General features: G+C 39.6%; 1 protein-coding gene across 20 annotated transcripts in view; it reads left to right on the top strand.

The window, feature by feature from the left end:
- Positions 1-12,418, top strand: part of TENM3 (teneurin transmembrane protein 3) — a 1,857,795-nt gene that overhangs the window by 1,561,683 nt on the left and 283,694 nt on the right. For all 20 annotated transcript variants that reach the window (XM_075347175.1, XM_075347169.1, XM_075347170.1 and 17 more), the window contains 3 exons: positions 2,576-2,677; positions 2,880-3,074; positions 7,126-7,326. In XM_075347175.1, coding sequence (XP_075203290.1) covers positions 2,576-2,677; positions 2,880-3,074; positions 7,126-7,326 — 498 coding nt within the window. The remainder of the gene's footprint in view (positions 1-2,575; positions 2,678-2,879; positions 3,075-7,125; positions 7,327-12,418) is intronic.

Raw genomic sequence — 12,418 nt, 5'->3', positions numbered from 1 at the left:
AGAGTCACACAGCTATTGAGACAAAAAGGACATTCACCGCAATCTGCGCTGATAGGAAATGCGATCACGTCGCCAGGGAGAAGCGCTTCTCCCTGGCGACGTGCTCGCATTTTCTATCAGCGCAGATTGAGATGTGTGTCCCTTTTGTCTCAATTGCTGTGTGACTCTGATGAAGGTCTTAAATGACCGAAACGTCACTGTATAAAACAAGAATTGAAAAAATTGTTCACACATTTGAGCAAAAAAATAAAATCAATCATTTTCACGCAATCCTTTGTGAGTGCCAGATTTTTCTCTTATCGTATAATATTATGGTCGGCAGGTGTATATTGACCATTAAATGATCACCAGTTGGCTTCTATATAACTAAATAGACATTGAACTGATTGACAGATTTCTATGTACACTGAGAAAAAGCACAAACCTGTCAATCAGTGATGAGGGTGGGTTTATAAGAAACTAATGAATATTGAGGACTACATGGCAGTGGCAGCAGATTTACTAGTTCTCTAGTGATAATCGTTGCGACAAAACAGTGATTTTTATCAAAACTCCAGCTCCTTTGTCTCTACATCATGCTGCTTGATTCCCATTAACATGTAACCTGTTTTAGATTAGGTTGATTCCCCTTTAAAGAGAACTTGTCATGTCATGTCTCCTATGCCTTCCAATCCTGCCTAACCAGCCCTTTATAATGGTGGTTACTTAAATCCAAGTGTATAAAAAACTATTTATGAGCTTAATTTTTCTTATGCTAATTAGGCCTTTGATTAGTCGATTGGGCGTTAGTTTCCTCAGACTAGTTGGCCCGTTCCGCATGTTATCATGCCCCTGTAGGCTTGAAACCATGATTTGTAAGAGCCTGTGTCATCCCCAGCTCCCTGAAAATCATTGATCTTTTGAAGACCGTTGTACACTTCTCTGCTTCAGAGCTGCACTGCACATGACCAGAATTGCAGAAACTACCTCATATATACAAAGGAGCTTAAAAACAGCCTTCTTCTGCAATTCTGGTTATACGTAGAGTGGCTCTAAAGCTGAGAAGTGTACACCTTGCTTCAGAGGCGCAATGATGCTGTCGAATAGAGCCGCACACATGTGCAAGATTTGCAGAGAGCTGGCGATAATGCAAGCTCTTGAAAATCATGTTGTCATGAAATTTTTAGAGTTGGAAGGGACCTCAAAAGCCATTGGGTCCAACCCCTTGGGAGTTCAGGTTTTACTATATCAATCCAGCTATGTGTTTATAAAGCTTGCACTTGAAGATTTCCATTGATGGAGAGCTCATCACCTCCCGTGGTAGCCTATTCCACTCTGACTGCTCTCACTGTCAGAAAGTTTTTCGTAATGTCTAAACTGAATCTCCTTCCTTTTAGTTTCATGCCATTACTTCTTGTACTTCCTTGTGCTAATGAGAATAGGGTAGTTCCCTCTGCACTGGGACTACCTTTTAGATATTTGAAGACCGCTATTAACTCTCCTCTCAGCCTTCTCTTTTGCAAACTAAACATCCCTAGTTCTTTTAGCCGTTCTTCATATGACATGCTTTGCAGACCTTCTAGCATCTTGGTTGCTCTTCTCTGGACTTGCTCCAATATATCGATGTTTTTCTTGAATTGAGGTGGCCAGAACTGTACACAGTATTCCAGGTGGGGTCTGAAAAGTGCAGAGTATAGGGAATAATGACCTCTGTAGATGAAATGCTTGTCTTGATACATCCCAGAATTTTGTTTCGAGACAAGCATTGAATCTAGGTGATATACGGAGCGGGCCGACTAGTTTGAGGAAACGAACGACTAGTCAAATGCCTAATTAGCATAAGAAAAGTGGAGCTCATAAATACTTTATGGATTTAATGACTAATATAAAGGTCTGGTTAGGCAGGGAATTTAGCAATACCTATAGGAATGCTACTGGATTGGAGGGCATGGGGGAATATGACAGGTTCCCTTTAAGATGAGGTTTTCCTATCACTTAGTCAAGCTGCCATTTATCATTACAACTCAATAGCTAATGTGCTTTTTTCTACTTTCTTTCAAACCAAATTGTAAGTTAAAAAAAAAAAAATTATAGCTTCAAGTGTAAAATTATCTGTCCTGACAACCAAGAAAAGGTGAGACAGCGCAGTTCACACTGTATGATAACACATCAGATATCTTTTTCTTTTTGCTTCGGCTTCTCTGTTGTTTTACGTGGAGTCAGAGGTCCGAGTTCACTGCATACAGAATAAAATGACTGACGTGCAGTTATGTCTCTGCTAATTATTGTATAAGTATCTGCAAAGGCAGTGAGCAAGAATGTCATTATAAATTAGTCAACCTGCATTAAAAATACCCTGCGTTCCGGACATTCTTGTCATAGCAAATTGAAACTTCTAATTCCGTCCAGCACTGCCAGCAATTATAGGGAATAAGTCAATATTTGCTTTCCTCGAATTACTAAGCTACTCCGGCATATTTTTTTTTTAACTGATCAAAATGCCTGACAGTTATGAAAGGAGACGTAAGAGTCTGTATTGTAAGCACTCAGCAAGCCTTCCATTTATATAGAGTCTCACCAAATCTGTTATTTGTAGAGTCCGTTGTGGAATGTCCCCGAAATTGCCATGGAAACGGAGAATGTGTTTCGGGAACCTGTCATTGTTTTCCTGGATTCCTAGGACCCGATTGTTCAAGAGGTATACAAATCAGTTTCCTTTTGTGAAAAAATGCAGCTAAGATATGGCGAGTGGCGACACGAGCCATCACTATTTCAGCAGGCAGCGCCTGACATATTTATTTGCTTTATCCATCGCTGTTTTTTATTTTGTAAGCGTGTCTACTGCTCGCGTGACATTGCAAACTGTCCTAATTCTACTATTGTCATGTTATATTTCACAGCAGCCTGTCCAGTATTGTGTACTGGAAATGGTCAGTACTCCAAAGGACGCTGCCTCTGTTATAGCGGCTGGAAAGGAACTGAATGTGATGTGCCCAGTACCCAGTGTGTGGATCCTCTATGTGGTGGCCACGGAATATGCATCATGGGCTCGTGTGCTTGTAATGCAGGTTATAAAGGGGAGAACTGTGAGGAAGGTAAATGTAATTTATACTTGTAAGAGCGCATGTAAAATAGATTTCCATTGCTTTCATAACATTAACCTATTCCATATTGCCATCACTTACTGTCACAACCTAAATTCCTTTTCAATGTGACCTTAAAGTGTTTGAGGAACGCCTAATACCTGGAAAAAATCCACATAAATATGGAAGGAACATACATACCCCTTGCAGATGTTGCCTTTGGTCAGATTTGCACCCAGGTCATCAGCAAGGCAACAATGCCAACATATACAAATGTAACAAAGGTTAAATTGACTAAGAGTTAACCAAGCTGATAACTTGCCATAGAAGATTATTCAATATTAAGATAACTTAACATTACACAAGTCATTGACCATTGTCAAGTTAGGTGTCGAATTAGGGTCCCCATACACATTAGAATAAAATCGGCTTAACCCCCATTATCATTGGGTTCAGCCAACAGTCTAATGTATATGAGGGCGCCAGCTGATGGATAGTTAGGAAAGATGTTGATCATGGATGTCTGATTTCGGACTGGTGATTGCATTATTCTTCATGAGATAAGCGCCAGCCAGCATGTCAGCCAATAGCTTTCTCATAGAGAACACAGGCACTCCTGTGTATAGGCTAAGATGGCTGGTGGCCAAACAACTGACTGAATAATTTTGCTGACAGACTTTTTTGTGCCATAATATCTCAGTGATTTGGAATCTGAAGCAAGATAACCTTTGCTACATCTATAACAACTAATACAAAAAGGGAAGAAGTGTGGCTCATGACAAAAGATCATATTTCCCCCTTCCTATTGAAGCTGCTACAGCACTCAAATTGAATGTGAACAGCATGTGGAATATGCCTGGACTCCCAGGTCACTGCTGGGAAGTAAATAAATAAATAAATAATTTTTAAAAATATGACGTGGCGTCTCCCCAATTTTTGATCACCAACCAAAGTAAAACAGACAGTTGTGGTATGAAATTATCAGGCAGGAAAGACCGATGGTTATTTGGCTCTTCCCAGCCTAAAAATGTCAGCCGCCTCAGAATTGGTGCATCACCAATTCTGGTGATTTTCCCCAGCTCTTTACGGCTGCCTCAATAAATTGACAATCGAGGTGATGGTTTTTAGTGTTGATGTCAGCTGTGTATTGTCCATTGGCATCAAGCCTAGAGGTTAGTAATGGAGAAGTGTTTATCAGATACCCCCTTTACTTACCCAGTAAGTGTAAAGTGAAAAACACACATACAAAAAAAAAAAAATAGTTAATTTGAGTAAAAACTCCCCAACACTTTACTTGGTTCACCAATTTCTTATAAAAAAAATTTGCCCACAAAGCTTCGACGTAATCCACGATCCATGAATACAGGTCCTGCAACTGAACAGCAGTAAAGTACAGCAATTTATAGGCGAATGGTAGTGACTACAACGCTCATCAGTGTCGCTGGAGCTTGCTGAGCGCAGCATTGAATCGGCGGCTCTGATGAGCATTGTCTCACTACCCAGCATCTGTGAATACCTGTACTTTACTTTCTATTTATAGTTATGAAGCTGCATTCGTGGATTGTGAACTTTGTGGGAACATTTTTGATACAAGAGATAGTGTAGAGGAGTCTATTCAAATAACTATTGTTTCCTGTGTGTGTTTTTCACCTTACACTTACTGGGTTAGTAATGGGGGTGTCTTATAGACGCCTCTCCATTACTAGCCCCTGGAGTTAATGCCAGTTGACACTACACAACTGACATCAACCCCCAAAAATATTACCCCGATTTGCCACTGCACCAGGGCAGTCGGGAACAGCCAGGGCAAAGTGCCAAAATTGGTGCATCTAATGTGATGCACCATTTCTGGGGCAGCTGCGGACTGCTATTTTTAGGCTGGTAAGGGACAAATATCTATGGACTTTCCCAGGTATTAGGTTAAACCAGTTTAAATGTTTAGCCTGGCTTATGCTAGTGAATAAATAATTTAAAAAAGCCGGCGTGGTGTCCCTATTTTTGATAACCAGCCAAGGAAAAGCAGACAGCTATGGGCTGGTATTATCTAGCTAGAAAGGTCTATAGTTATTTTGCACTTCTCAGCCTAAAAATAACAGCCCACAGACACCCAGAAGTGGCGCATCACATTAGACATGCCAATTCTTGCACTTCACCCCAAACTCTTCCTGATTGCCTTGGTGAAATGTTTTTTAGAGTTGTCAGATGTGTAATGTCAGCTGGCACCAAGACCAGGGGTTAGTAATGTAGAGGCGTTGATCAGACAACCCCATTACTAACCCTGAAAATGTAAAGTGAAAAAAACACTCACACAGAAAAGAAAAATAGTTTATTTAACTAAAGACTCCCCTACAGTTTCCCTCGTTCACCAACTTATTTTTAAAAATACATGAAGTTTCAACCTAATCCATTGTGCACTAGCCCTACAACATTTCCAGAATTGGTACTCCACAGGTTGGAGTGTTTTGGGGTACGTCATCGGACCTTTACAACATGAATTAGATTGTATCTTCATGGCTTGTGTTAAAAAAAATAAATTGGTGAACGAGGGATAGTGTGTAGGAGTCTTCATTCTACTAAACTATTTTTTCCTGTGTGTATGTTTTTTTAAGTTTACACTTACTGTGTTATTTGCGGGAGTGTTTGATAGACCGTATCCATTATGAACCCCTGGGCTTGATGACAATTGACAATTCACAGCTGACATCAACCCCGAATAATATTACGCCAATTGCCACCACACCAGATCAATTGGGAAAAGCCAAGGTGAAGTGCCAGAATTGGCACAACCAATGGAGTGTGCCAATTTTGGAGTGACCGCAAGCTTCTATTTTTAGACTGGGAAGGGTCAAATAACCATGGACCTTCCCAGTCTGATAATATCAGCTCACAGATGTCTGTTTTACCTTGACTTTTTATCAAAAACAGAGGGGACCCCACACTGTTTTTTAAATTATGTATTACGTTAAACCAGGCTAAAAACACCCTTAAATGCCATTTGAAACACACTAAAGGGTGTAGGTGTTTAACCCTACCTATATGCCTGCTCAAATCTAAGCTCTCCCTCCTACATGCAATTCTTCCTGAACTGCAGTATGCTAAGAAATGCACCCAATGATGTGATATGGTCAGCCAATCACAGTAATGCTAGTAACCAACATGGCTACAGCATTACCTTGATTGATATGCAATCAAGTTAATGAAACATGTGGGGCTAGGACTCAAACTTTCTCTCAAGCACCCGCGATACTCAATCGAGTATTGAGCAGTGCCGAGCACACTTGCTTATTACTAGTTAGCATCACTTTTCTTCTTTGTCATGTTTTATATGCCTCCTTTATATTTTGAGGTGTATCATTACCTTTATAAAGACATCATATACCTACAATACCTCATTAAATTACATATAAAATGTTCCGGATGTATGGATATATGGAAGAGAAGCAATTTTTTTTCTGATACACTCAATGCTTTTCAGGAACCTAAACCGAGATGAAATGTGATACATTGCTTTTGGCATTACGAGATAGAATTAGGAAATCTGTGATGTTGTTATGTAGTGCCTGGACCATTTTGTCTTGGCTTCTTCCAGAGGAAGCCACCATTTTCGTTACTTGATCAAATTGTTTTTATTGATTTGCATGTGCAAAGGAATGCAATTAAGTTCCCGGAATTAAATTTTCAGACCATTGACCCTACAAGTGTAATGTTTTATTGAGTCAAATTGCTGAATTAAGTCTCATCATCCAGAGCTCATTAATGGCAGTCCAGGAAGATGTAGAGTATTCAGCTGATACATTAACGCAGCAATTGTCTGCTGAAACTGTCACATTGTGTGTTGGTCAGTGCCAAGACCATGTTTTGGTTTTTTTTTCTATACTCACTGCTTTTTATACAAGTTTCTGAAATCACTACTGTCTACTTATACTAAAATACGTCATTGTTAGGGTATTTGTCAAAAACTTATTGTTGTTCTTGTAAAGACGTGAGAAAATAATATAATGAGCCTGAGTTTATAACCAAGAATATGTAATGTACAGTAATTAATACTTTTTTCTTTCCATAGCTGATTGTCTGGATTCATTTTGTTCGAATAACGGGGTTTGTATTCATGGTGAATGCCACTGCAACCAAGGATGGGGTGGTAACAACTGTGAAATCCTCAAATCTATGTGTCCCGACCAGTGTTCTGGTCATGGCACCTACATTCAAGAATCTGGAAGCTGCACTTGTGATCACAACTGGACCGGACCTGACTGCTCTACTGGTAAGAAGGAAATATAAAATATTTAGAAGGCTACAATAATGTGAACTTATTTGCCTCCACTTTACTGTAGCTTAGACAAGACAAATAACATGTATTTGATATTGACCCACCGTTATTTGTTCACATGTTGCTTGTTTGGAAGCTTTATGGGTGAAAAGGATCAGACATATTGAATTTCAGCATGACTTATCCTTTAGTGGTGTTTGTCTGTAGCTAAAACCAATGTCTGTATTGAGAACACATACATATTTGACCTAGCTGAGCATGCATTTATATGATGGCTAGGGGTCAGTAGGACTAACTCTCAGCCATATGAATGTTTGTATGACAGCTGTTGACGGTGTATGGCAATCACCTGCATGTATATTCAAAGTAACAAAGAGCTCATTAGGATGGCAGTAGCTAAGTTAGCAATACACATTAGATAGCTGTCAGTCGAAACACTGCCCGACAGATATTTCTCCTGATATCCCCTTACAATAGGAATAGGAGCATAGACAAAAAAAATCTGAAAAAAATGGAGAGCAGATATAGCACCATGATCGCCACTGGTGACATTAATATCCTTACTACTCACTCAAGTGAGAAGAGTTGGGCTCCTGCTATCCTCTCTTCCTGAAACAGCACTTGTCAAGTCACACAATCCAAGTGGATCCATTTTTCGAAACCAGATAGGATCCATACTCCAAAAAATAATAGTTAAATAAAACAATAGCAAAAAAACAGGGTATGTAACTCGTTTCAGGCCTAACAAGCCTCTCCAATAGTCCCCCTGCCACACCCCAGATAGCTGACTGCGATGTATCCCCGACATTTATACGCTCTCATCTCACAGTAAAGCTATGTCATCATTTTCAACTACTCAAACCTTTAATCCTCTCATAAGTCACAAGAGGAAAACATAAATTATAACTGTTTGTGAATACTTTATGAAAATGAATGACCACACTAAGAATATATTATGCAAATAATCCTGACCCACCTATAGGGGAGTGTTTCTAATATTTTGTATTGTTCTACAAGCCTGAATAATTCTTAAAAGTCTCCGTCTAAGTTGTACTCTCTTGCACACCTTACACACCTTGCACACATTTCACACTCTGGTACATGGGCTAAATCTGGCCCACAGGCTGATTTTATTTGGCTTGCAATTCCAAGTTTCCATTATTCTGTATGGATGACTATGTGGTGACCATTACTTTGTATAGAGGATTATATGGTGGGGCCTAATATTCTGTGTGGAATAATATGTAGGACACATTATTCTGTATGGAGGACTATGTGGTGCCCATTATTCTGTTTGGAGGGCTATGTGGGGCTCATTATTCTGTATGGAAGAATATGTGAGGCACATTATTCTGTTTGGAGGGCGATGTGGTGACCATTATTTTGTATATAGGACTATGTGGGGCCCATTATTCTGTATGGAGGACTCTGTGGGGCCTAATATTCTGTATGGAGGATTATGTGGAGCACATTATTTTGTTTGGAGGGATATGTGGTGACCATTATTTTGTATGGAGGACTATTTGGGGCCCATTAATCTGCATGGAGGTCTATGTGAGGTCCATTAATCTGTATGGTCTGCGACTAGGTTGGCCCCCACGTCTTAGTCCAAGTTTTTAATTTTGGCCCTCTGTGTATTTGACTTTGACATGCCTGCTGTAGCACAACATTCAGATAATTTGGTACTAAAGTATTGGATCAAAAAGTTCAGAACATTATCCTTCGACAAAGCTCTTGATACCATAACAGGGATTTATAAATTTGATCAATCCTGATTCTCTGATGTCAATTAAAACATACACCTAAAAAAAAGGAAAACAATTGATGGGGGAAATAGCTTTCTAGGAATATTTGTGGTGGTAGTACTCTACTAACAAAGTTTTTTTACTAATAATTTTTTTCCTTTTTCATTGTAAACCAGGTGGGTGTGAGTGTTTTTACAAAGATATCTTGATGTTTACCTCTCACCCCCATACATTGAAGCATTCAGTTTCGATGAGCATTTCTGTATTATTATTATTATTATTATTATTATTATTATTATTATTATTATAGCGCCATTTATTCCATGGTGCTTTACAAGTGAAAGAGGGTATACGTACAACAATCATTAACAGTACAAAACAAACTGGTACAGGAGGAGAGAGGACCCTGCCCGCGAGGGCTCACAGTCTACATGGAATGGGTGATGGTACAATAGGTGAGGACAGAGCTGGTTGCGCAGTGGTTTACTGGACTGAGGGCTATTGTAGGCTTGTTGGAAGAGATGGGTCTTGAGGTTCCTCTTGAAGCTTTCCACTGTAGGGGAGACTCTGTATTCTGTAAGACAGCTACTGCCAGAATTATCTACCCACAAAACAAATGAATTTTGCTGTTAAATTCCAACTTACTGTCACTCGTGTCCCCCAACATAATCTTTCAGGGAACAATGGGGAGGCTCCCATACACATTAGATGGTTTGCTAAAATTTTCATGTTCAGCCGACTTTTATCTAATGTGAATGGGGACCGTTACAGTTGAAAGCACCTGAATGTGACATTTGGAGGTCATTTTTGGGTACCAGGGTTTTGGGAGGCACAGTTGTATACTGAAAGAGCAGTCGGCTAAAGCTATCAAATGATGTTACCCAGGTTTACTGGAGGCCTTGGATGGGTGGTTATACCAAATTACAGGAGACAATTATTCTTATAATTATGATAGCTAGAGTCTGTTTGCATATTTAGTTCATATTCTGGTACTGTGTTATGAGACCACAAGAATTCAGCCATATATTAGATTACTCTTTCTTTTCAGTGCTTTAAGGTTATGATGAAAGTTGGCCATTACTGTTCCACCGGCTAAGACTACTAAAAATCTCTGGAACATGAAATGTTCTCATTAAACTTGTAATGAATAAGAACTGGACATTATACTACCCCAATATTAATCATCTTACACTACAAATATTGTTTGGCTCGTCCATAAGCCGAGCAGTCTCTGAAAGTAAACATGTCCGGTCGCTTCCCCGTGTTGAACTGACGTTTTATGGGCGCATTTATTGAGACAACTAATGCCGCCTTAAAACAGATTGTATATTTTCTTTTTAAGCATAACCTTTGAGGAGCACATAATCTTAAAAGCAGGAGGTGACCTTCAGACATCTGTAATCATGATGTAATAAATCTAAGCATAGCGAATCGGTTTGTTCTAGTGCTGCAGGGAAAGAAAATCTTTCCCTTGCAGTGTTTAGGTTGGAGATCAACACAGCTTTCCTCTATCTTCATAAGCAGTCATTCCATTAATTAGACCTTCAATTCCACTTGAATTAAATTAGTTCTAATTAATAAGTTCATTACAAAGATTGACGCATTCAGTTCAAAGCTTGTGTGCTAAAAGCTGATAAACACCTTCACCCTAATGAAAAATTGATTAGATGGAACAAAAAAGGTAGTGGTGAAATAAACCCCTCTCTCCCACCGACAAGTTGATATTCTGGAGCTTTGAAGTTAATCAAACCATCTCCGGTCTCTTAATAAGAAACTGAACCTACAGTAGAAAGAAATGATTTTTGGAGAAAACGGAGGTGTCGGAGGTTTCTTTTATATGACGATAGAATTTCTTTGTGTTATCCTTTTATCTCAGTGCTCCTTTTAATCTGATTTGGTTTTGGTGAGATGAATTTATTGTTACACAGCAGAGGATTTATTAGGGGCTGGCTGTATTCCCTGCTAGTTAATCTAGGTAATCCTATAGCAGCCATAAATTACAGTGATGTAGCAGGTGCAGAGATAAGTATTGGTCCCCCTACTTTTGGGATGTCCATTAAGAGGTCATATGGGGCTACAGTGACTTTCTGCAGTTTTAGGCTGTGTGCACATGTTGCATTTTTCTTGAAATTATTTTAATGTGTTTTTGAGTACAGATTTCTCAGAAAACCTGAGGCTATGTGCACACATTGAGCATTTGGCTGGATTCACATGATGGTTTCCCGTCCGATGCGAGTGCATCGGATGCAATATGCCAATGACCCTTGGCTCCCACTCTGCTGCCAGCGTGAGCCGAGTGTCATGCAACTGTGATCAGATCCTGCGATTGGATCACAGCTGTGGAGGAGAGGAAAGGACTAATCTCCCCATCTCCTCCATTGTTACCTGATGTGATTATCGCATTGCACTCAGATATCATCTTCGATGTTTCTCTCGCACCCATAGACTTGTATGGGTGCGAGTGATATGGCTCTCGCTGACAATTTCAACATGCTGTGACTTTTTTTTCATCCAGAATCTGGATGAGAAAAAAGCTGACCATCTGTTCTCCCTCACTGAATACCATTGGTTTGAGTACAATGCGAGATTTTCTACCATTGCATTCCATTGATTCATACGCTTATGTGAGCATACCCTTTGGTGCAGAAATTTTCTGCTTCAAATCTGCACTTTCTGACACAAAAATGCTGCAAAAAACATGTGTTTGGTGCGATTTTTTTTCCATGCGTTTTTCATAATGAAGTCAGTGGGTGGAAGGGCTGAAAAATGCAGGCAAAAACACACCAAGAATTAACATCCTGCAGATTATTTTCTGTACCAAATCTGCAAGGTAAAAATAAGCAACGTGCGCAGACAGCACTTCAAAATTCTCATTGACTTGGCTGGCATAAGGATAGAAAAAGACCCCTTATAAAATGTATAAACTTTATTAATATTTTATATATAAACAAAGGTGCAAGTTAAAACTTGGGTGCATGGATTATTATTCATGAGTGGGTCCCTGGGCTCATTCCCTAGTTTCCTCCTTCCTGTCCGTGGAGGTCGACACCCTAGTGTGGACGCCGTGGTGCCCCCACTCAACGTAGACTATCCCTGACAGTCCCTTCACGGCAAACAAAGTGGTGCTGCTATGCTCAGGTGAGGGGACTTACATAATGTATGGTGATTCACACACATGCCACTCACACTATGATTCGTATAGATCAGAGATACTGATAGATATAGTTTCCAAATCTTGCTATTATATATACCAACATATATATGCGCATACACATGTAATTGTATACACATATAAACATATGCGTGCATATACTGAACACAGCGAATAAATTACAGCTATT

This window comes from Anomaloglossus baeobatrachus, chromosome 1, assembly GCF_048569485.1.
Source record: "Anomaloglossus baeobatrachus isolate aAnoBae1 chromosome 1, aAnoBae1.hap1, whole genome shotgun sequence".
NCBI lineage: Eukaryota > Metazoa > Chordata > Amphibia > Anura > Aromobatidae > Anomaloglossus > Anomaloglossus baeobatrachus.
The sequence above is the reverse complement of the archived record's forward strand: the minus strand, read 5'-3'. Positions and strand labels throughout refer to the sequence as shown.